The 23,258-nt window shown below is 37.8% G+C and overlaps 2 protein-coding genes across 10 annotated transcripts in view; one reads left to right on the top strand and one right to left on the bottom strand.

Annotated features, from left to right (window-relative positions):
- Positions 1 to 23,258, top strand: part of LOC143714420 (uncharacterized) — a 596,609-nt gene that overhangs the window by 354,908 nt on the left and 218,443 nt on the right. For 2 of the 4 annotated variants that reach the window (XM_077205589.1, XM_077205587.1), the window contains exons 1-2: positions 18,214 to 18,338; positions 19,559 to 19,748. In XM_077205589.1, coding sequence (XP_077061704.1) covers positions 19,715 to 19,748 — 34 coding nt within the window. In that variant the 5' untranslated portion in view covers positions 18,214 to 18,338; positions 19,559 to 19,714. Of the gene's footprint in view, positions 18,339 to 19,558; positions 19,749 to 23,258 lie in introns of those variants that run through there. The other 2 variants (XM_077205590.1, XM_077205588.1) reach the window with 2 other exon arrangements.
- LOC143714411 (uncharacterized) overlaps positions 1 to 23,258 on the bottom strand; it is a 245,919-nt gene that overhangs the window by 107,642 nt on the left and 115,019 nt on the right. For 3 of the 6 annotated variants that reach the window (XR_013195484.1, XM_077205558.1, XM_077205557.1), the window contains exon 1: positions 1,964 to 2,156. The exons of 1 other annotated variant lie outside the window; for it this stretch is intronic. Coding sequence is in view for 3 of the 5 variants with exons in the window: in XM_077205558.1 (XP_077061673.1) it covers positions 1,964 to 1,997 (34 nt within the window). In the remaining 2 variants the exon portion in view is untranslated. Of the gene's footprint in view, positions 1 to 1,963; positions 2,187 to 3,103; positions 3,188 to 23,258 lie in introns of those variants that run through there. 2 more of the 6 variants (XM_077205554.1, XM_077205556.1) reach the window with 2 other exon arrangements.

Raw genomic sequence — 23,258 nt, 5'->3', positions numbered from 1 at the left:
TCAAGCCCGATGTCAAAAAGATGGTGTCGGAGGGGAAATGTAACTTCTCCCATTAAGCAAATGTAAGTATTTTAGTCTGAGATTTTCTCGGTTTTACTTTTGTGGTTATTTGTTGGATCACAGGCTACTTTAATTGTATGTAAATAGTAACATTTCTAATAACTGAGGCCTGTCGCTTTTATTTGTCATTAGAACTATTTGCTGATGTGCAAGGCTTGCAATTGCATGTTCTTCTCTGTTATGTTGATGGTTGTTATTGAGACACCGCAATTGTGCGCAAATCCCAGGCGAGGAAAATTTTGACATTTGTGAAAAAATGAGCACGTGAAACAATAAAAGATGTTCAATGAGAGCAATGCGTTTATCGTCATTCTTGATTAGGCTATGGCACAAGCTTTTCAGAAGGCGTTTTTTTTTCTTCATTAGAATTAAAAATAAATAAATATGGAAACGTACTTTTTCCTCCTACAATGCTATTCCTGAATTCAGTATTATTCTGGGGGCCGGATGGAAATCTCTGGCGGGCCGGATTTGGCCCGCGGGCCGCCAGTTGACGTTGCATGGTCTATGGTCTCACTCCAGTCTATATTAAATTAGCCAATTGTTATTGTGAAGTTTATTGTGCTTGCAGTTTATGACTGTATAGGCTGAGAGAGTTTATGGCTTCAGTAGAGGCGAATGTGCGCGTGTGCGAGTCATTCAGAACACAGACAAAATAAGAGTGTTCTTGCAATACTGAACATGGCAAAATAATCGTTTTTACTCGATTGTACTATTTTGGAGATCGTTGGGAGCCAAAAATCAAAATTGAAATCGAAATTCGATTAATTGCACAGCCCTAGAATCCCGCGATATCAGTCTTCGATCTCGCAGGTGTTAGATCCACTGCATGCGAGAAGAGAGAGTATTCTCGACTACATTTCAGGCACATCTCAAAACAAGCCTATTCTCAATCCATTGTCTCAGTTTTTACACAAACCCTGTTACCAAATTTACTGTAAGAAGAATCTCTATAACTATGAATAACTTGTATGATATTTGACAAATACAAATTTATCAGTAACTTGGTGTTTACTGATTATAAAAAAAGAAAAAAAAAATTGTACACTAGGTTGAAAATGACTAAAATTCTTGTAACGTTTTGGCAAATTGTGAGCCAGATATAAAATAAATGTAAAATAAAAGTTAAAATAGTATTTAGCTTGATCTGATGTTGACAATTTGTTGAAGAAAAACCCAGAACATTCTGTACCATTTCATAGTTTAACTGTTTATCTAAATGTGATAAAGTGCTTGAATGTTTCTAACATGAATGTTCTTCAGCATCATGAATGAATGAATTTAACAGACCTTCTATCGCCATACAATCCATCGCGCTCTTTAAGATCACTAAATTCGAGGCTTCTGGTCATTCCTAGGATATCTAAGTCCACTAAAGGAGGGAGGGCGTTCTCGCATTTAGCTCCTAAACTCTGGAATAGCCTTCCTGATATTGTACGAGCCTCAGACTCGCTGTCCCAGTTTAAAACTAGATTAAAGACGCATCTCTTTAACCAAGCATTCACTTAATGCTTAACCTTTGATACTGCTGAATCGGTTCGAATGCATTAACATTATGAACATCAGCTATGCTAATTATTTCCCATCTGCCTTTCTGCTGTTATCTCGGGACGCTAGTCCCGAGGTAAATAGCGTTCGTCAGCTCCAGTTTGTATCCAGCCTCTCACGGAGACTTCAGATGCCCCAACGCCTGTGAAGAGACGACTCGACGCCTGTGAAGAGACGACTCAAAGCCGGCGATATGTTATGCCATAAATTAATACTTGATTAACTAACTGTATTTTTCTATGTACATTTCCGAAATGCAATTTCTGTAAAGCTGCTTTGAGACAATGTGTATTGTGAAAAGCGCTATACAAATAAATTTGAATTGAATTGAATTGAATGAAGAATAAACACCAACCTCTTTGTTCTTCAGGATCTTCAGTGTGTTTCATTCTGCAGGTTCTGGATCACTCGTGTTCTCACTGTCCTCTTTAATAAACTCAGTCTTTACAGATTTCAGCTCTTCCTGATGCTTTCATGCTCGTCTTCACTTGTAGCTGATGGGAATTTACAGCATTTATTGGAGAATTACAGTGGGAGGAGCTTCACTGATGATGTGACTGCTGTGTATTACTTATTATCTAGAAATAAATAAACAAATATGAATAATTTAAATTCTTCCAAGTATAAATAATTGTAAGAATAACAGTTACAAATTTACAGGAGATCTGAAGACATCAGCATAATAAATGAGGTGAAAACAGGAACTATTCATGAAATAAAGAGTGTTTTCAGCAGATCTGTTAATATTGATGATCCTCAGACTATCAACACTCATTCAACAAGACATTCAGGATCATCAGCAGATCATCTCACTTTATTCTGAGTGTTTGCTGTTAGAAACACTTTATTTGACTCAGGATATGATAAAAGCCTGTAAAACTGCTCTATTTAAAGAAAACACTGTTGCATCTCACAACATCATGACATGGATAAAATAATACATAAAAACAAACACTAAAACAGGTATTCATCTTAATTATCCACCTAATCTAAATAACTACAGCAGCATTATGTCAATATCTAAAATATATTTTGATTTTGTAGTAACTAGATTCATTGCACTAATGTTATTCAAAATTATCCAAAAAACTCATTATAAGCTCAATGTGAAGTTTGTATCCGTATCTGTTCCAGTATATTTTGACTATGTGAAGTAAGGAACAAATTTGATGTTAAAGATAAAATAAAACGGCAGCAGCATCAATTCCCCTCACAGATCTCATACTTTGACTCTTGACTTTAACATTCAGTAACAGTTCTCACTCCAAACATCGAGACAATCACACAAACGAACACACACTCGCTCAGGTCTGAATGAACTCCACATATTCTCCTCATGCTCGCTGCTGCTGCACTAAATGTTTATTTCAGGAGGAAGACGCCAGAAAAGACACACAAGTATCGCTGTGATCGATGAAAACAATACAGAAATGAGTCTGTCGCTTAATCAAACTGTATAAAGTGTGCGTGATGGTTGTGTAAATTTGAGAAATACCGTGAACTGCTCTCCTCAACACAGAAGACTCTTCTTCTTCTTCTTCTTCTTTCAGAGTTGTATGGCGGTTGCCAAACCAGCTAAATGGTGCATTTACCGCCACCAAGTGAAATTATCTTAAAATAAAAAAAATAAAACAAATGTATATATATATATATATATTTTTTTTTTTTTGGATCACTCATTTTTCTCATGTGATGCATGATAATGAGGAATCAAGCATTTTTTTAATACAGAAATTGGATATTTCTGATACAACTTTGTATACGAAATATAAAAAAATGTATTAACAATGTGTTCAATGTCATCAGAATACAAATAAGAAAATAAGAGTTAATGGTGATTAGCTGAAAAATAAAAAAAGAAGATAGAGAGAAAGAACAGGAGGGTAAGATGTTAAACTATACATCAATTACATTGTTCATATTAAAATTCTCAACTCAACTCAACTTACAAATACTTGCCTCATATTTACTGAAGATATCGGTAATAAATGTAGTAAGATGTATTTTAAATTCTTTCAAAAACACAGAAAAAATGGTTTGTTAATAATAAACGTACATTTATGTATATAACATTTTCCAAGAAGATAAATTAAATTTATAACAAAGCAAGTCAAATATTTCTAAGCTGAAGTCACAAGATCATCCAAAACAACAGTCAAATATGAAATTTAAATATTAAACCTCTGGTATGTCTGAAATAAAAGTCAAAACAAAAGATGAACTATTTGAATCTTACTGAAAATGTCCTCATAGCAACATCAATGATTGAAGCATCAGATCTGCTCTACCATACTTGATTTACACATGCAGCTGTAAACACACAGACTTTATGTTTTTATTTTAGTAGAAGCAACTTTTTCCAGTTGAACTCCTATATCTGGTGTTTTGCTTTTAAACACAGCAACATGTTTAATTGTTCAAGAACAGAACAACCTTTAATTTAAATAACATATTAGTAAATGTTGAATTTAATATTAACTAAGATTAATGAATGCTGTTCATTCTTATTTCATGCTAACTAAGGTAGTTAACTAATGTCAACTAATGAACCTTATTGTAAAGTGTTATTTGTTTTTACATAAAATTATGGCATTTTTAGCAGTTAAGCTGTTTTTTTTTTTACGCACTGCTGTACAGTTAAAAAAAGTTTATAATTGTATAACCATGTAAACTAATTAAAACGTTGCAGATTATACCAATAGGCTATATATTCTTCTATAGAGGGTTTTCACCAACGTCACGTTCTGGGCGGTAACCTGGATGCGCGGCCATTATTGAGCCACTCGGATGAATAGAACAGCATGGATTGCACTGTTTATGTACTACTGAACACATTGTTACAATAATAAACCACGGAAAAAACACGTGGAAGCTGTGAAATCAAATAAAGAAGGACTTAGTAATCAGGAAAGAGCGCAAAATTTAGACAAACTAAAGTTAAAATATGGTAAAGATCCGAAAGAGCTAGCTTCTCTAGCCCGTACTGCGATTCTTCCTTCTATTTCTTATCCCGACATACGGTACGTTCAGATTGTCAGTCCAATCTGGTGCCGTGACCCGGATGGGAGTGAGGTTTAGGGGGGTGAGTGTAACGGAGGCCAGCTAGTAGTTGCTGTGCGAGTAAACCTCACTCCTCTGATCTCAATAGGCGCTCTAGCGACAGATGCTAGAGGCTGCAGTCTTTAGCCTCCTTGTTAGAGCGCCTGACTCTCATGCCGGAGACCCGGGTTCGAGGCCCGCTCGGAGCGGGTCGAGTGGGACCCGGGTGAAGGGGGGTTACACTAGCTTCTCTAGCCCGTACTGCGATTCTTCCTTCTATTTCTTATCCCGACATACGTTCAGATTGTCAGTCCAAAAAAGCACATGAAATCCATTTCAAGCTACATCCATATGTGGTTTGAAATCATATTCAAATCACATAAGGACATCAGCTTCAGTCTGAACGCTCTTATCAGATTTCGCAAGGTATGTGACTTTTCTCACGCCACGTAAAATGTGAACGTCAGACGTTGTTGTAGAGAACATGCTGAAAGTCGCTGCCAAAAGTCGCTGTTGTTGCAAAGTGCCGGACGAGCAGAACATTATTATTTTTGAAACCAGTGCAAACTAGAGCGCGGAAAAAAGCTGTACATACCAGCCTCCTGCAGTTCTGCCGCAGGCTCAAGACGCAGTAGTCCAGTGCAACGGCTACACATTTCAATGTTGTAAAATTTAAATAAGACAACATCTTTATTGCAAATGCAAACCCCTCCATCAACGCAACGTCATTGCCATATTACCAAAGAGCTGCATGGACACACACATTGGATCTGAACAGTTGCGATACACAGTGTGGACATCATTTTAGATCAGATTCCAATCGGATACAAAGATAATCGGATTTGGACGGTCAGTGTGAATGTAGCCATAGTTAACTACCTTACGTCAACATTTTAGCCATAGTCAACGCTTCATTTGCACATGTGGCTGATGCTGTGCCTCTCTCAACCACAAACGCCTCCTTTCATCAGTTTTTTGCACTCTTCTCTTTAACTGTTGACAGTCTATAGAACTTGAAATGTTTTTCCCAGTGCGACCGATTAGTACAGATCAAAACTCGACTATTTTTCAGCAGCAATAATCAGCCAAATTTGCGAGTCCGTTTAGTTCAGTGGCATTGTTTACGTTCAGTGCCTCCAAAATGGCCGACTTCCGGATTGATGACACGTCATGAAAACCCTCTATATACACTGTCGAGGGCGCTCTCAGACACACTCGCGTTCGCCTCGCTTTAGTCCAGTCCTGCGCCTCATAAACACACACACACACCAGAGAAAAAACTTTGCAGGTCTTATGGCTGCGAGAGAGCCTACTCGGATGAAAAACGCTTCAGTGACCTCAATTATAGCAATGCTGCATTTTATTGTTAGTAATGGTATCGGCGTTGTTACGGAGGAAACAGTAATTAGTTTGATTACTCGTTACTGAAAAAAATAACGCCGTTTATTTATAACGCCGTTATTCCCATCACTACGTATCATATAAACGCAAGATCCGGTGGCGCAGCACTGCTTGCAACACAGGCACGGGAGAACAGGTGCATGTGGTCGTCTAAGTTTGTCTAAGTTGTCCAAGTTAAGTTCGTCAAATTTGTTAAGTCTATGTCAAGAGGGTTGAAGTGCTGCAGTGGTCTGCTGAATGAGGAAGAAGTGAACAAGGAAGAGAAGTTACGATGGGAAAGAGAGTCACCGGAGTGTGGCTGCTGCTGCTGCTGCTAATTACAGCCACCTTTTGCACCCGCTTACAATATGGTGTCACCACACTCGCCAAAGGAAATGAGCAGACGCTGCGGGAGTACGGCAGGGACTGGCTGTTGTCCTTGAGGAGGAAAGTGACACCAGAACCGGGCTTGTTAGACCATGTTCCGGAGGAGCTGCTACGACAGCGCGGAGGTAACCGGCCGCGGAAACGAGGGAGAAGGGGTGGCATTAAACTACGCCTTCGCCGGAGGGCAACATGGCTGCTGCTGCCGTCTATACTCTTTGGCAATGTTCGCTCCCTAAGGAATAAGATGGAGGAGTTGAGGCTTCATACAAAAGCCTGTAACGAATATCGTGAATCATGGCTAATGATTTACACAGAGACCTGGCTAAAAGAGGATTTTCCAGACTTATTGGTGCAGGTACGAGGCTTCTCATGTGTGCGTATGGACAGAAACAACGACTCAGGGAAGATAAGGGGGGGGTGGGATTTGTGTTTATATTAATGAATCTTGGTGCAATAATTACACGATAAAATACAGGGTGTGCACTCCTGATCTTGAACTTATCTGTATTAGTTTGAGACCTTTTTATTTACCGAGAGACTATGGGAACATCTTTTTATGCTCGGTATATATCTCGCCCAGTGGGAACGCATCTAAAGCAGCTTCACGTGTAGCGGACTGTGTCCACAAGCAGCTAAAGGATAAACCAGATTCCGCCATATTTGTTCTCTGAGACTTCAACCATTGTAAATTGGAGCTGTCTCTTCCTGGATTCCAGCAATATGTTAAAAACAGCACACGTAAGAATAGGACGCTGGATAAATGCTATGGCAACATTAAAGATGCATATGCTGCCAGAATTAAACCCCCCCTCTCAAACTCCAATCATAATATTATCTATCTGATCCCCACCTTTAAGTGTGCCATTAAAAAAAAGCAAGCCCGTCACAAAAACTGTCAGTGTGTTCCAGGATAAGAGCAAGGAGACGCTGAGTGGCTGCTTTCTGGCCACAGACTGGGATGTCTTTTATCAGGACAACGATTTTGACAAAATTGCGGAAACAATAACGGGGTATATTCATTTTTGTGTCGATACTGTTATTCCGAAAAAGACGATCACTATATATCCTAACAACAAAGACTACATAACACCTGAAATTAAATATCTGATCAGGAGGAAAAAGCAAGCATTCCGGAGTAATGATTTCATGGAACGGAGATGAGCAAACTCTGGCTTGGTGCCCCTTATTTCAATTTTCTGTGGATACATGTATTATTCCCACTATCTGGAAGACATCAATTGTCATTCCGTTGCCCAAAAAACATGCCCACAGCAAAATGATGACTATAGACCAGTAGCGCTGACTTCTGTAGAGATGAAGTCATTAGAACGTATAATGGTTGGTAAATTAAGGAGTGAGGTACAGCACCTTTTGGACCCGTAACAACTTGCCTATAATAATGGCAGGGGTACTGATGATGCTTTAATTACAACTCTACACTCCATCTTAAAGCACTTGGAAAATCCATCAGGTTATGTTAGTTTATTATTTATGGATTTTAGTTCTGCATTTAATTGTATTCTTCCGCAGATAATGTTAAATTAAACTACATCAGATGGAAGTGGACCTCTTCATTATTAAATGGCATGGTTCTTTCCTGACAGAAAGGAAGCAGCAGGTGAGAGTTAACTCCACTCTTTCTGATATGATTAACATAAGTACAGGTGCCACTCAAGGCTGTGTAAGTTCGCCCTTACTTTTTATATTATATACAAATGAATGCAGAATTATCGATAGGAATAATTTTATAATTAAATTTTCAGATGATACGGCCATACTTAGTTTACTCTACGACTATTCAGACATTGGTTTTTGAGATAGAGGAGATGGTGAAGTGGTGCAATAAGCATAACTTGATCCTTAATGTTAATAAAACCAAAGAAATGATTTTTGACCCTAGGTCTATAGGCGATCAAAGCCCTATTCTAATTGAAGGAGTAACGATTGAACAAGTAACAACATATAAATATTTAGGAATTCAAGTAGACAAACAGTTACAGTGGTCACATCAAGTGGAGTATGTTTCATCAAAAATATGTCAGCATCTATATTTTTTAAGAAGACAAAGAGTTCATGGCGTTGACAAGGATATAAGGCAGCTATTGAGTCTATTGTCCGATATGGTATTGTAGCCTGGTTTGGTAACCTGTCAGTTAAACTAAAATCACAGCTCCAAACATTGATTAAAAGGGCGGGAAAAATAATTGGACGAGTGCCACCGACTACTCTTAATGAGCTTTTTGAGGAGGCGGTGAGGAAACAGAGTTTAAAAATTACTAACAATCCGAGTCATGTGCTCTACAGTGAGTATGAGATGATGCCCTCAGGTAGAAGGTACAGGTTACCAAACTGTAGACTGAATAGGTTTAAATTATCATTTGTACCACTCTCTATAAAAATATTGCGCAACAACAAATAGGGTGTGTGGGTTAGCTTTTTTTTTTTTTTTTGGTAAATTTAAATTATGCAAATTTATTATGGTAAAATTATGTTATGTGTTATGTATATTGTGTTGCATCTGCTGTCTCGAATGCCCAAGATGAATTTCTCCATCAGGAGACAATAAATCAATCAATCAATCATATGCACGTAAAAACTAATTTTCGTGTATAAATTGCACGAAAAACACAATGTGTGCTATAGAGACGCATTTAGTGTTACCGGGTTGCTCCAGACTAGTTTCCTGTGCTTTCTTATTTGCTACCCAACCAAAACTATTTATACTTCCATAGACATATTCCCAACAGTTTTCCAGTACCTTTTTAACTTCTAGTTGCATTTCTCCCATCTCTACTTGAAAAGATGATACTGGAGATGTTTTAAATGCTCCACAGCTGATCCTTAGAGCTTTTTGAGCCATGTAATGCAGAGCAGTATATCAGACTACCATAATCTATTGCCGATCTAATTAATGTGCTATATATTCTTCTTAAAGACGGCCCCCTTGTGAAATAAATAAATATTTGTATGGTATATACCAGTGGTTCCCAACCTTTTTTTGTCTGAGACCCCCTTTTTCCCAATAAAATATTTTAGGGCCCCCCTTCACATTTAATGATATTATCGCTCTTGTAAGCTTGCAGCAAGGATGACAAAATATGTTGTTTTCAAACAAATGGTATGTTTACTATAACCAGATATGTTTATGCACAAATAATAGCCTATAATATTGAAAATACAATAACAAAAACATCAGTAGGCCCTTTGTAATTTAAAAACGTAAGCCTAGGAGAAGCCTATATATTGGCCCTATTTGAAATGCAAAACCAAAAATATTCCCACTGGTGTGTAGGTAAAAAAAGAAAGAATATAGGCTATTACTAAATGACTGCTGTCTGGGGCCTCAATACTTGCACGTTATTTGTGAGGCTTTATCAATGTGAGGCTTTATTTTTTACGTTTTTGGCGCTTTAGCGAGCGATAGTAAACTTGCGTTTATTAACAGAATAATGCGTCTTTCGAAAGAACGTTGTAGCCGGAACTACCTCTCTGTGTACGTCTATGACGAGTCACGCCGGTTCTGGGCTACTCCGCAGCGGCAGCGATCCGAACCAGTGTAAAATAGTCCCAATGTAAACACTTATTATAGGTGTACCATAGTGGTTCAGGATAAGACAAAAACACGGATTGATGGATTCATGATGAACTCGCTCATTATTTAAATTTTGAACAGGAAAAAGTTAAGGACTTTTGTTTAATGTTCATTGCTCCAAACGTTTCAAAATATGACGCGCCCCCCCACAGAGCTCGCTGAGGCCCCCTTGTGGGCCGCGACCCCCCTGTTGGGAACCAATGGTATATACTGTAGGCCCCACATGGGTTTGCCCAGATGAAATGAACACTGCTAGGTGTGCACACTACAGGCTGTTAAATGTAGCACATATCAGTGTTGGAGTTAATGAGATAATTAATTGATTGAATAATGATTGAGCATTTTTGATGAACACCTGCTGTTAACAAGCAGAATCACTGAAGAAAAGAGAAACACAAGAACTACTTCCAGCCACAGCCTTAGATGAAATCAACTGAAGATAAAATACACAAAATCTCTCAAGATCTGATTAAACAACTCCACAAACAGCATTACCAGCTTCACTTATTAATTAACCTATTGTTATCCTTAATACAACTGACTATTTAACTGAGGCATATCGTCAACTGAATGATGAAACATTCTATAGGAAGCTTAAATGTGACCCCACTATTGATTTTCAAAAAATGATTTGTGAGTTGACGACTCAAGCCCTATAACCAAAGAAGAATTCAGCTATCTTAATAGACAACATCTGGTCATTCCGGCATTCTATATGCTTCCCAAAATGCACAAAAGCCTTATCAAACCTCAGGGCAGACCCATAGTTGCTAGTAATGAGTCATTACTAGAACCATTATCAAATTTTGTGGATTATTTCATCAAACCTTTTGTGAAAAATCTGCCAGTTTATGTACAAGATTCTACGGATGTTATTAATAAAATCTCTGAACTCCAGGATCTCCCCCCTGACATTTAGCGACGTTTGATGTAGAAAGTCTATATACTAATATTTCCCATGAACGAGGTATTATAGCACTAGAATACTACCTACAGAATCGTCCTGAGGATGTGAATCCGCCCAACACTTTTATCTGTGATCTAGCATCATTAATCCTCAGATTAAACTTCTTTGCTTTCCACCAGGGTGAATATTAAATCCAAGTTAAAGGCACAAGTATGGGGAGTACCTTTGCCCCCAGTTACGCTAACTTATATGTTGGATTCGTTGAACAACAGTTTATTTTTAATGAGGATAGAAATCCCTTCTTCAGTAATATCTTCAGATATTTTAGGTACTTGGATGATGTCTTGTGTGTTTTTAAAGGGTCCCAAGATGAGTTGAATGAATTCACGACTCAAGAATCCGACTCAAAACGCGTGCATTTCCTAGAAATGTGGATCAAACTAGAAGAGGGTAGATTGACCACAACCCTCTACCGTAAAGAGACTGATCGTAATTCGTTCCTTTTGGCAAGCAGCTCGTATCCCAGTGCCCTAAAAAATGGCCTGCCGAAGAGTCAATTTTTTAGACTCAGACGGATTTGCCATTCAATTGAAGAGTTTAAAGAGAATGCTATAGATATGAAACAAAGATTTCTATCTAGGGGTTATCCCACTAAAAGTATTGAAGAGGCATATAATATCGCCCTCTCCACACCACGGCCACACCTTTTGAAAAAGAGTGTTAAAAAGGATAAAAAGTTCTCTGTGCATAACTTCTTTTACTCCAAGATCATTTATTATTAAAAACATCATAATGAAATATTGGCATCTAATATCTGATGATTCTTCACTTCAGGATAAATTTAAGGATCCTCCTTTGTTCGTGTCCAGACGGGGCCCTAACCTCCACAATAGGTTAGTTAAAGCATGTATAAGATCAGCCCCTACCCAAACACTCTTAGCACCCCTTAGGGATGGTAACTATCCCTGTGGGAATTGTGCCCAATGTAATAATACACACAAGACCTATAACTTTAAACATCTTAGATCCGGTAAGAGCTACAATGTGAAGGGCTTTATTACATGTAAAACTAAGAATGTTATCTACATTTTAAGATGTCCTTGTGATAGGGTGTATGTGGGAAAGACCACACGTAGTTTAAAACAGAGGATCAGTGAGCATAAAAGCTCTATTAGACGTGCTGACCCTAACTACCCTGTGGCCTGTCACTTTACAGAGTGTGCTCATTCAGTTTCTTCTCTCAGAGAAGTTTCTTCGGGTTCAGGGAATTGAGCAGATTAAATTACCTACATGTGGCAATATTGATAAAGTGCTATGTCAAAGAGAACTTTCCTGGATTCATACTTTGGACGCCTTACATCCTAAAGGTTTAAATGTGGAAGTCCACATGAGTCCACATGACATGGTATTTACCTGTCAAGCTCAGTGGTCAAGCAGTTTTAGGTTTTAACTTGAGTCGTTCATTTTGACGGAGGTGACGATTGGCGCCTGTGTTTGGCTTAGCCGCGTCTCTCTCTGTATTTTATGTCTCCTGGTCTCAGATATTTATTTTAATATGCATTTTAATGCCACTATTTTTGTCCAAAAATGTATCAGCCGCCCTGGTTTATGTTCGGCAATTGCTGTTGCTTATTAGAGCCGAAATGTCCGGTTTTATGGGTATCGGTGATCCACCTCCAATACCACCCTGTATTCGCCTGTGCTTACCAGGTCACGATCTCTCTCTGCACCACGACTGGAGAAGAAAGCCTGCGCACCTGCCCAAGAAGTGTGGTAAACGGAGGACCAGAGCGGGTTTACAGGCCAAGAATCGCAGCCTATGGAAATACTCCCTTGTTGGCAACCGGTCGGACTGTCTGCTTGTGGATCGTAATCCTTAATTTTTCTACCAACCAGGCATTGACTGGCCCTGAATCCCCGTCAGAGCATCTTACCTGCGGGCAGTGTTTCCGGATGCGTCCGGTGGATTGCTGAATAGGGATCCACCTCCTTCCCACCTTGGCCGGGTTCGTCGTGGCCTGCCTACACTTAGGATTATTGAGTGTACATCTTCTTCCTCAACCTCTGAAGACTCAGTTATTTCTTCTGTGAATATGTGCTTGTTAAATGCCCGTTCTGTGGCGAACAAGGCGCACATTCTGAACGATCTGTTCGTAAGGCAAAACTTGGACTCTCTATTACTGACAGAAACTTGGCAACGTAACTCTGAATTTATTCATTTAAATGAGCTGTGTCCTGTTGGCTGCTCGTTTATTGGATCCCCGCGTCTGTCTGGCCGCGGTGGAGGACTTGCCATAGTATGGAGGAATAGCTATTCCTGTCAGTTGGTGAGCGTGGAAACCTTTTCTTCTTTTGAACTGCAAATCACTAGAGTTGGACGGATAAAGCCGTTCTTTTGTATCCTCATTTATCGTCCTCCTGATACGGACTTTATGTCATCTGTTATTAATTTTGAAAAGTTATTAATGGTTGGGGATTTTAACCTGCACACTGATGTTGCTGATAATCATGCCGCAAAAGATTTTCTTAGTATTACGGATTCACATAATCTAAAGCAGCATGTTCATGGACCCACACATACTGGTGGACATACATTAGACCTTGTTTTCACACTAGGTTTGGATGTTAATGCAATATGTTGTGAGGATATGTCGATTAGTGACCATAAGTGTATCTTTTTTTATTTTTCTGCCACCGCTGACCCCCCTTGTCAGAAACGTCTAACACAATCGCGTATTATTACTCAAACAATTGTTGAGCAATTTATCTCTCGGTTTGATTGTGATCTTAATTTTATGGGTTGTAGCAATGATGTTGAGCTCTTAATGCAATCTTTTAACAATTTCTGCTCTTCTTTGTTGGACGAAGTGGCTCCTTTAAAGATAAAAACTAAGCCCATCTGTAACACCTCACCTTGGATGACGGACGATGTGCGTTGTCTAAGAAGGAGGTGCCATACGACTGAACGTTTGTGGAAATCCACCGGGCTGTAAGTCCACCGTCTGTCTCTTAAGGAACTTATGCAGGATTTTAATAATTTAGTTGCAAAATCTAGGACGGTTTATTTTTCTAATTTAATATCTTCCTCTAAGCGAAACCCTAAGGTTTTATTTGATACCATAAATAATATTGTATCTCCTCCAGCCATTAGGACAACAATATGTTCTCAAAATTATTGTGATAGGCTGCTGTCTTTTTTTATTGATAAGGTGCAGTCTATTAGATCAAATATTTTGCGTGGACCACACTTTCTTGTAGACTGTATTCGTTCACCTAGGCCTATTGCTATTGAGTCTTTTAAACCAATCAGCCTCCTTGATTTGCCAACCTTGACTAATAAAATGAATATGTCCTCTTGTCCACAGGATATAATACCATCTTAATTATTCTCAAAAGCATTCCCTGTCATTGGCCCTAGTATAGTAGCTATTGTCAATTCCTCACTGGCCACAGGCTGTGTCCCATCCTATTTTAAACATGCCACCATTCAACCTATATTAAAAAAGCCTAATTTGGACCCTACAGTTTTGAAGAACTATCGGCCGATATCAAAGTTGCCATTGTTGTCCAAAATTCTCGAAAAAGCTGTGGCTAATCAACTTACAGATGTTTTAGAGAATTTGGAGTTGTATGACAAATTTCAATGAGGTTTTAGGAAGAGACACTCTACTGAGACCGCCTCGGTAAGAGTCTGTAATGACCTTCATATGGCCTCGGACGCAGGTCTATGTTCAGTGTTGGTACTTCTAGATCTTAGTTCTGCCTTCGATACTGTGGACCACCATATCATGATAAGGAGATTACGTGAATGTGTGGGCATATCGGGAGTGGCCTTAGATTGGTTTACCTCATATCTTTCTGATAGAAGTTTTAATGTCTATATTGATGATTCCCACTCTGTATCATCACCCCTGTTTTGTGGTGTTCCACAGGGTTCAGTGTTGGGCCCAATGTTGTTTATTTTATACTTGTTGCCTCTGGGTCAGATCATTAGTGATTTTAACATTTCTTATCACTTCTACGCAGATGACATTCAGCTTCATTTTACTTTCAGGCAAAATGAATCATCCAAACTTACAATACTCTTAGACTGTATAGACGCAATAAACAGCTGGATGGCTGAAAGTTTTCTGCAGCTGAATCCAGATAAGGGGGTTTTAATTGTAGCGCCAGACAGCGCTATTCCTCTGATAATGCAGAATGCAGATCGACCTTTGTCATCTGCGGTCCGGACTAGTTTAAGGAACCTTGGGGTAACATTTGATAAATCCCTATCCTTTGAAACCCACATCAAATCGCTGACCAAATCCTGTTTTTTCCACTTACGTAATTTAAGTAAATTGAGGTCTGTGGTCTCTCACTCAGAACTGGAGATGCTCATTCATGCCTTCATTTCCTCCCGTATTGATTATTGTAACTCACTTTTCTCTTCACTTAACATATCTGTTCTTCATAGATTGCATTACAATCCATTCAAAATTCAGCTGCTAGGTTACTTACTCGATCAAATAGGCGCACCCATATCATCCCGATACGCTGCTCCCTTCACTGGCTTCCTGTAATTTATAGGATCCAATTCAAAATACTAACCATAACCTATAGGGCTTTACATGGTCAGGCCCCTGCTTATCTTGCTGACATAATTCATTTTCATACCCCTCTCCGGTCTCTCAGGTCTAATAATCAAAATCTGCTATCTACGCCACGCACTCGTTTAAAGACATGTGGGGATAGAGCCTTTGCCGCTATGGCACCCAGATTATGGAATGCTTTGCCAACCAGTATTAGGTTTGCTGAGAATGTGGACAGTTTTAGGGGACAAGTGAAGACTCATTTGTTCCGGTTAGCTTTTGGGTAGTCTCTGTACTTTATATATTGATAATTTAATCTGTTTTATTTTTATTTTTATATCCATTTTTGTCTATTGTAAAGCGCTTTGTGACTTAGTCTGTGAAAGGCGCTGTATAAATAAATTTTACTTACTTACTTACTTACATGAGTGTCATGCTGTAGTCACAGCTGTACTGTTTTCTATAAGTCTTGAATACTGCAGTTTATGAAGGTTTTACTGATGTTTTTGCGGTCTCCATGTACTTATACAGCAAGAATGTATGAATGTTACATTTATTGTCTGTATGCCCTGAGGATGCTCTGTTGACCGAAAGCTTGGTAATTAAATTTGCTTTAAGGATTCAAGTGTGCGGACAGTTTATTTATTTTTTTAGTTTTCTAGTCTTGCCTGTCTGGCACCTTGTTCACCGTGAGTGCGGTGAAACTGCTTCTACGCTGTAGAATCACAACAATAAAACAAAATGAATAACATATCACCCTTATAAATCTCACACACAATGATTTTATTTGTATCATCAATCAGTTTATAGCATGTGATTGCATTTTCTCTTGCTGTTCTCAACATAACAATCAGATACAACTGAGCAGAGAAAAACTGCTGTTAAAAAGTCAATACCCCAACTAAAGCAAACACTTATCACCATAATGGTGACATCAAACCAAACTATTATTTTCAATAAATAATCAACATCTTAACCTCTGTTAATTTTCAATACGAACTTCTGTAGACGTCTACCAGAAATAAAGTAAACCTGGTTAGTAATAAGTGAAGCTGGTAATGCTGTTTGTGGAGTTGTTTAATCAGATCTTGAGAGATTTCGTGTATTTTATCTTCAGTTGATTTCATCTAAGGCTGTGACTGGAAGTAGTTCTTGTGTTTCTCTTTTCTTCAGTGATTCTGCTTGTTAACAGCAGGTGTTCATCAATAAAGCTCAAGCATTATTCAATCAATTAATTATCTCATTAACTCCAACAGTGATATGTGTAACATTTAACAGCCTGTAGTGTGCACACTGAGCAGTGTTCATTTCATCTGGGCAAACCCATGTGGGGCCTACATGGAAACCATGGACAAAACTGGCTGGGTCCCAGTTAGATAGCCCAGGTCAAACCCATGTGGGCCCCACATGGCTGTGCTGGCTGGGTAGCTTAGGACTTCAAAGTTCTTTTGTACTCATCATCAAATAAAAGTCTTGAATCCAAAGTTCTTCGTTTGACTATTTTAATTATGAATTTCAAAACATAAAATATAAACACTTAGGATCTTTACTTTTCTTACAAATTAACTGTGTAGTTCTGTGTAGGTCAAAAGACTGTGTTGCCCCAGAGTCCAGTGGCTTCTGGCTGTTTCGCAGGGTTCTATTACTTTCATATTAAATCTAACAGCCAATCAAATTACATTATACTAGATCACTGGTCAACTGTTTACATTCCAATTTCTATGTTCCATTTGCAACACAGGTTTTCTCAGGTTTTACAAAATAAACTCATAATATTATTACTTCCATTGAAATGGCTTCAACAATCAGGCACATTTAAATGTCAGAAACATGAATCCTGCTGCATGTCAATATCCATGATCACTGGATCTTTGGTAAGTTGAAACACTACATCGAGTCCAATCTTTAGTTTAAACTGATAATCGTTTGTTTTACCGGCGTTACCATAACAATGAATATTTGTCTTTAATTGAAAATTTGTCAAGTAACTGATGAATTTCATGTTGATGAGGTTCAGAATCATGTGTTTGTATTGACATGAGATGTTCTGTTCTTGAACAATTAAACATGCTTCTGTTTAGAAAAGCAAAATACCAGATATAGGAGTTGAACTGGAAAAAGTTGCTTCTACTAAAATAAAAACATAAAGTCTGTGCGTTTACAGCTGCATGTGTAAATCAAGTATTGTAGAGCAGATCTGATGCTTCAATCATTGATATTGCTATGAGGACATTTTCAGTAAGATTAAAATAGTTCCTATTTAAAAATAGTTAAAGTATTTTTGCCTTTTATTTCAGACACACCAGAGGTTTAATATTTACATTTAATATTTGACTGTTGTTGGCAAATTGTAGATACATAAATGTAAGTTTACCATTAACAAACCATTTTTTCTGAGTTTTTGAAAGAATTTAAAATACATCTTACTACAATTAGGCCTACATCTTCAGTGATGAAGGCAAGTATTTTAATAAGAATTGTAATATGTACAATGTAATTGATGTATAGTTTAATATCTTACCCTCGTGTTTTTTCTCTCTATCTTCTTTATTGTCTTTTATTTTTCAGTTTTCAGCTAATCACTGTTAACTCTTATTTTCTCATTTGTATTCTGATGACATTGAACACATTGTTAATACATTTTGTATACAAAGTTGTATATCATAAACATGTCATCTCTGTACTTTTTGCAATTAATAAAAGTGCTCGCTTCCTCGTTATCATGCATCACATGACAAAAGGAGTAAAATGAGTCTCTGATCCAAAACACACAATAGATGGCGCTAATTCGAGCCGCCAATAAAGAAGACGAAGAAGAAGAAGAAGAAGAAGAGTCTGAGGAGAGCAGTTCACGGTATTTCTCATATTTACACAACCTTCACACACACTTTATACAGTTTGATTAAGCGACAGACTCATTTCTGTATTGTTTTCATCGATCACAGCGATACTTGTGCGTCTTTTCTGGCGTCTTCCTCCTGAAATACACATTTAGTGCAGCAGCAGCGAGCATGAGGAGAATATGTGGAGTTCATTCATTCCCCCTTCCATGTAAAGCGCTTTGAGTAGCTAGCCAGAAAAGTGCTGTAATGAATCATTATTATTCAGACCTGGGAGATTTTGTGTTCGTTTGTGTGATTGTCTCGATGTTTGGAGTGAGAACTGTTACTGAATGTCAAGACTAAAGTCAGAGTTTGGGATCTGTGAGATACTGCTGCCGTTTTATTTGATCTATATACAAATCAAATGTGTTACTTATTTCACGTTGTTAAAATATCCTGGAACATATACGGCTAAAACTTCACATTGAACTTATAATGAGCTTTTAGGATCGTTGTCAGCAGTTTTGAATAACGGTGCAATGAATGTAACGTAGAAAAAAATCAAAATATATAGATATTGACATTATGCTGCTGTAGTAATTTAGATGAGGTGGTTAATTAAGATGAATACCTGTGTTTAGTGTTTGTTTTTATATTTTTTCTTATGTTTTATCCTTGTCATGTTGTGAGAAGCAACAGTATTTTCTCTCAATTTAGCAGTTTTACAGGCTTTTATCATCTATCTGTGAGATGAAGTGAGAGGATCTGCTGATGATCCTGAATGTCTTGTTGAATGAGTGTTGATAGTCTGAGGATCATCAATATTAACAGATCTGCTGAAAACACTCTTTATTTCATGACAATAGTTCCTGTTTTCTCCTCATTTATTATGCTGATGTCTTCAGATCTCCTGTAAATTGACACTTAAAGCTCATTTCATTGGTGTCAACAGACTGTATTTGTTGCTCACAAATATACGTTTATTTCTGTGTCAATGCTTTCAACTTTTTTTTCTGACCATTGTTAATATTGTCAAGACATTATATTACGATTTTTATATTCTTTTTTATTTCTAGATATCTGCCTATATTGTAATGGAAGAAGCAGGAGAGTGTTCTAGTTAGCCATAAAATAAGTTATAGCCTACATCCGCATCAGTTACTTAATTTCAGAAAGACAGACATAAATGCTTAGATGTGATATTTAGTATAAAAACAAATTCAGGAACTGATATTATTTTTTATTTTGTCAGATCAGCTCCTCCCAGAGCAAATCTCCAAGAAATGCTGTAAATTCCCATCAGCTACAAGTGAAGACGAGCATGAAAGCATCAGGAAGAGCTGAAATCTGCAAAGACTGAGTGTATTAAAGAGGACAGTGAGAACACGAGTGATCCAGAACCAGCAGAATGAAACACACTGAAGATCCTGAAGAACAAAGAGGTTGGTGTTTATTCTTCATTCATTCATCATGCTGAAGAACATTCATGTTACAAACGTTCAAGCACTTCATCACATTTAGATAAACAGTTCAACTATGAAATGGTACAGAATGTTTTGTTTTTTGTTTTCAACAAATGGTGAGTAAAGGGAGGTTTGAGAAACTTAAGCAAAAAAAAAACAACAACAAAAAAAATATATATAAATATATATGTAATATAATTACCAACCTGGGCCTTCAGTAGGGATAGGCAATGTATTATTACCTAGTGGACATGAAGCTGAGGCTTGAGAGACAAGGCTAATCGAGGAACTACCTCTACAATCTGGAACTGGTACACAGATATATTTTCTTTCAGTTAAAGAAAATGGTATTTCAGTTATTCTCAATGAATGCACAGTGTATGTGACGCATACGTAAACGCTAGTGTGATGCGCACGCCTGACTGTCGCTTTGCTAGAGCGCTAGTGTTTCTCACACACTTAAAGAAAGAGCGAGAGAGTCTTATACCACGCAGAATTTACATGCTAGTTCATTTGGAACTAATCAGCTTTTTTGAGCAAGCAGAAACTAATGCACGAACGCAGATGTGATTAATATTCATGAACCCAGCAGCCCATCAATCCTTAGTGCGGTCTATATTGTTATTAGTAGTATTAGTATTATTATATTATATAATTATATTGTGAGGAATATTATCAGTATCAGTATTATTATAATTTTTTTTACATTTCAAACTTGTAATTGTAAATTGTAATTACTGTGTGTAATTATTATTGTGTGATGTTTTTAGCACAGTTGCACTATTTAAACATTATCTGCGCTTTAACAGAAGAAATGTACATCTGCATTTTTTCCATTTCTGCAAGGGCTGGTGTTGTGATTTTTTTACTACTCCCTTGACCATAAATTGTGCTTGATCATCACCATGGCTTACCAAAAACAACAAACAACAAAAAAAACTACACTCTGTCAATGAGTCCAGTGTTCTTTAAACATTTGATGATGGGTACGTTTTACTTTAGATCACTGTTTGTATTTCTGAGTATGCTATCACTTGTAGCCAAAAAAGTGGCGAATGGTACCATATTTATATAGTCTTTGATATCGTTATCAGAATAAATAGCAGAACATATCGTGATATAGTTTTAAGTCTATATCGCCCATCCCTAGACGCAGTTTGGCGCCTTTACGAGCCTTCAAATGAAAGCGTTGCTAGACCTCCTCCTGCTATAGAGAGTTGTCCGCTGGGATAAGCTTCTTTAAAGGGTTAGTTCATCCAAAAATGAAAATTCTGTCAGTATTTACTCACCCTCATGTTGTTCCAACCCCGTAAGACCTTCGTTCATCTTCGGAACACAAATTCAGATATTTTTGATGAAATCTGAGAGTTGGATCACTCCTCCATAGGCTTCAAAAGGATTGAAACTTGCCGGCCTCGAAAAGTTATTAAAGACATCGTTAAAATAGTCCAAGTGACTACAGTGGCTCAATCTCAGGTTTATCAAGCGACGAGAATACTTTTTGTGAGCAAGAAAAATAAAAATAATGACTTTATTTCAACTATTCATTTCCTTCTCTGTGGGCCTCTAGTCAGTTAGCGTAGTGTGATAGCGTAGAGCTACGTCACAAGCAGGCTCATTATTGGCCGACGCTGGTCATGTGTGTGATGCGTGTGACGTACAACACAGAAGCTTACGCTGTTACACTAGTGAACTGCCTCGAGGCCCACAGAGAAGGAAATGAATAGTTGAAATAAAGTCGTTATTTTTATTTTTTTGCGCACAAAAAGTATTCTCGTCGCTTGATAAACTTAAGATTGAGCCACTGTAGTTACTTGGACTATTTTAACGATGTCTTTAATAACTTTTCGGGGCCTGCGAGTTCAATCCCTGAAGAAGGCTATGGAGGAGTGATCCGGCTCTCAGATGTCATCAAAAATATCTTAATTTGTGTTCCGAAGATGAACGAAGGTCTTACGGGGTTGAACAACATGAGGGTGAGTAAATACTGACAGAATTTTCATTTTTGGGTGAACAATCCCTTTAATACTGAGCGTAGTTTGTTCTCTTCTTGTTCTCCTCTGTTGCTGATCATCTTATCACAGGTAATATCCTCCACATTTCCTTTTAATTCTGTTTCCTACCTATTGGAGATAAAACATATCATCGATAACATTAAATATATATATTTTTTTTATCAGGTTAAGCTGTGATTATGAATCACTCAAACCCCTTTATCCTCTGTCGGTTGCACACATCCGCCATGTTTTGTAATTTTATAACATTTTTACTCGTGTTTGCAATTCTGAACCGAATCCTCCAAATCGCAATGGGTTGTGGGTAATATTAGCCTTTATAGTGTGCACGGATCCACACTTCAACAATCTCCCGGAAATAGTAGACCATCTGGGGAATTCTGGCATACTCTTTTCAACATACCATGCTTTGAGACACACTTATTTAAATCTCACACACTATTTCGGATGGATAGCATGGACATTGGGATGCAGGCCGTGGTTCTGTGTAGAATAGGGATGGGACGGTACGAAAATTTCATATCACGATTATAGTGACCAAAATTATCGTGATTATCAATATTATCACGGTTTTGTTAAAAAAGAACTGATGCTCACACTGAAAACATTTCAACAAGTTTTATATTAGAGAATCAACAAACAACAAATAAAACAAGCAGCTCTATGCACTTTTTTAAAGCAAGATTCTATTCAGTGGCATTCCTTATAATGATCGTCGTCAATAGCAAAATATTATAACACAGCGCACATCCATGTATCACAACGGACGCGCGCTCTCATTTCATTCAAATACAACTTGTCATCTTGCGTCTCCGTTTTTGATTGTATTAAGTTTTAAACAAGCTAAAGCTGTGTACACGCTCGACTGTGAGCATGTGAAATTTCTCATTTCAAATTTTGCAAAGGTCATGATTTGATGTCACTGCATCACTGCACATATAACAAATAATAATACATCTATGTAAAAATACGCAATCTACTCCACTTGACTGCAAATGAGTTGGTCTTTAAAGGGCCACTCCACCCATTTGCATTAAGAGGTCCATTGTTAGACAACCAGTCATACTATTGAATGGTCGTGCAACATTCTTTCATTTTCCCCTGAGACGAGAGAAATCTACTATTTACCTTTTTCACTTCCTCCTACAATGACGCAAAAATCGTCATTTGACGTCATTGTAGGAGGAAGTGTAAAAAGGGGGGATTTCTGTATAGACTACAAGCACAAATTTCCACCCTTTCAAACCCGCCCATAGGGGGTTGTGCCTAATGCGCTAACAGAGCTATCACAGATCAGTGGGTGGGACTTCACTTGCAGATACTGAAAGCAATATCAGCCATCTTGTTTATAAGCTAAGCTAACAAGCGCTGTGGATATAGGAAGTTACGACAATGACGGAAGAAACTAAACATGATATGGAATAGAGGATTTTGAAATTCTGCTGCTCGAATCCGCTGTTCATGGCTATCTTTA

This window comes from Siphateles boraxobius, unplaced genomic scaffold (genome assembly GCF_051911475.1).
Source record: "Siphateles boraxobius isolate OS27281-9 unplaced genomic scaffold, OSU_SipBor_1 54, whole genome shotgun sequence".
NCBI lineage: Eukaryota > Metazoa > Chordata > Actinopteri > Cypriniformes > Leuciscidae > Siphateles > Siphateles boraxobius.
The sequence above is the reverse complement of the archived record's forward strand: the minus strand, read 5'-3'. Positions and strand labels throughout refer to the sequence as shown.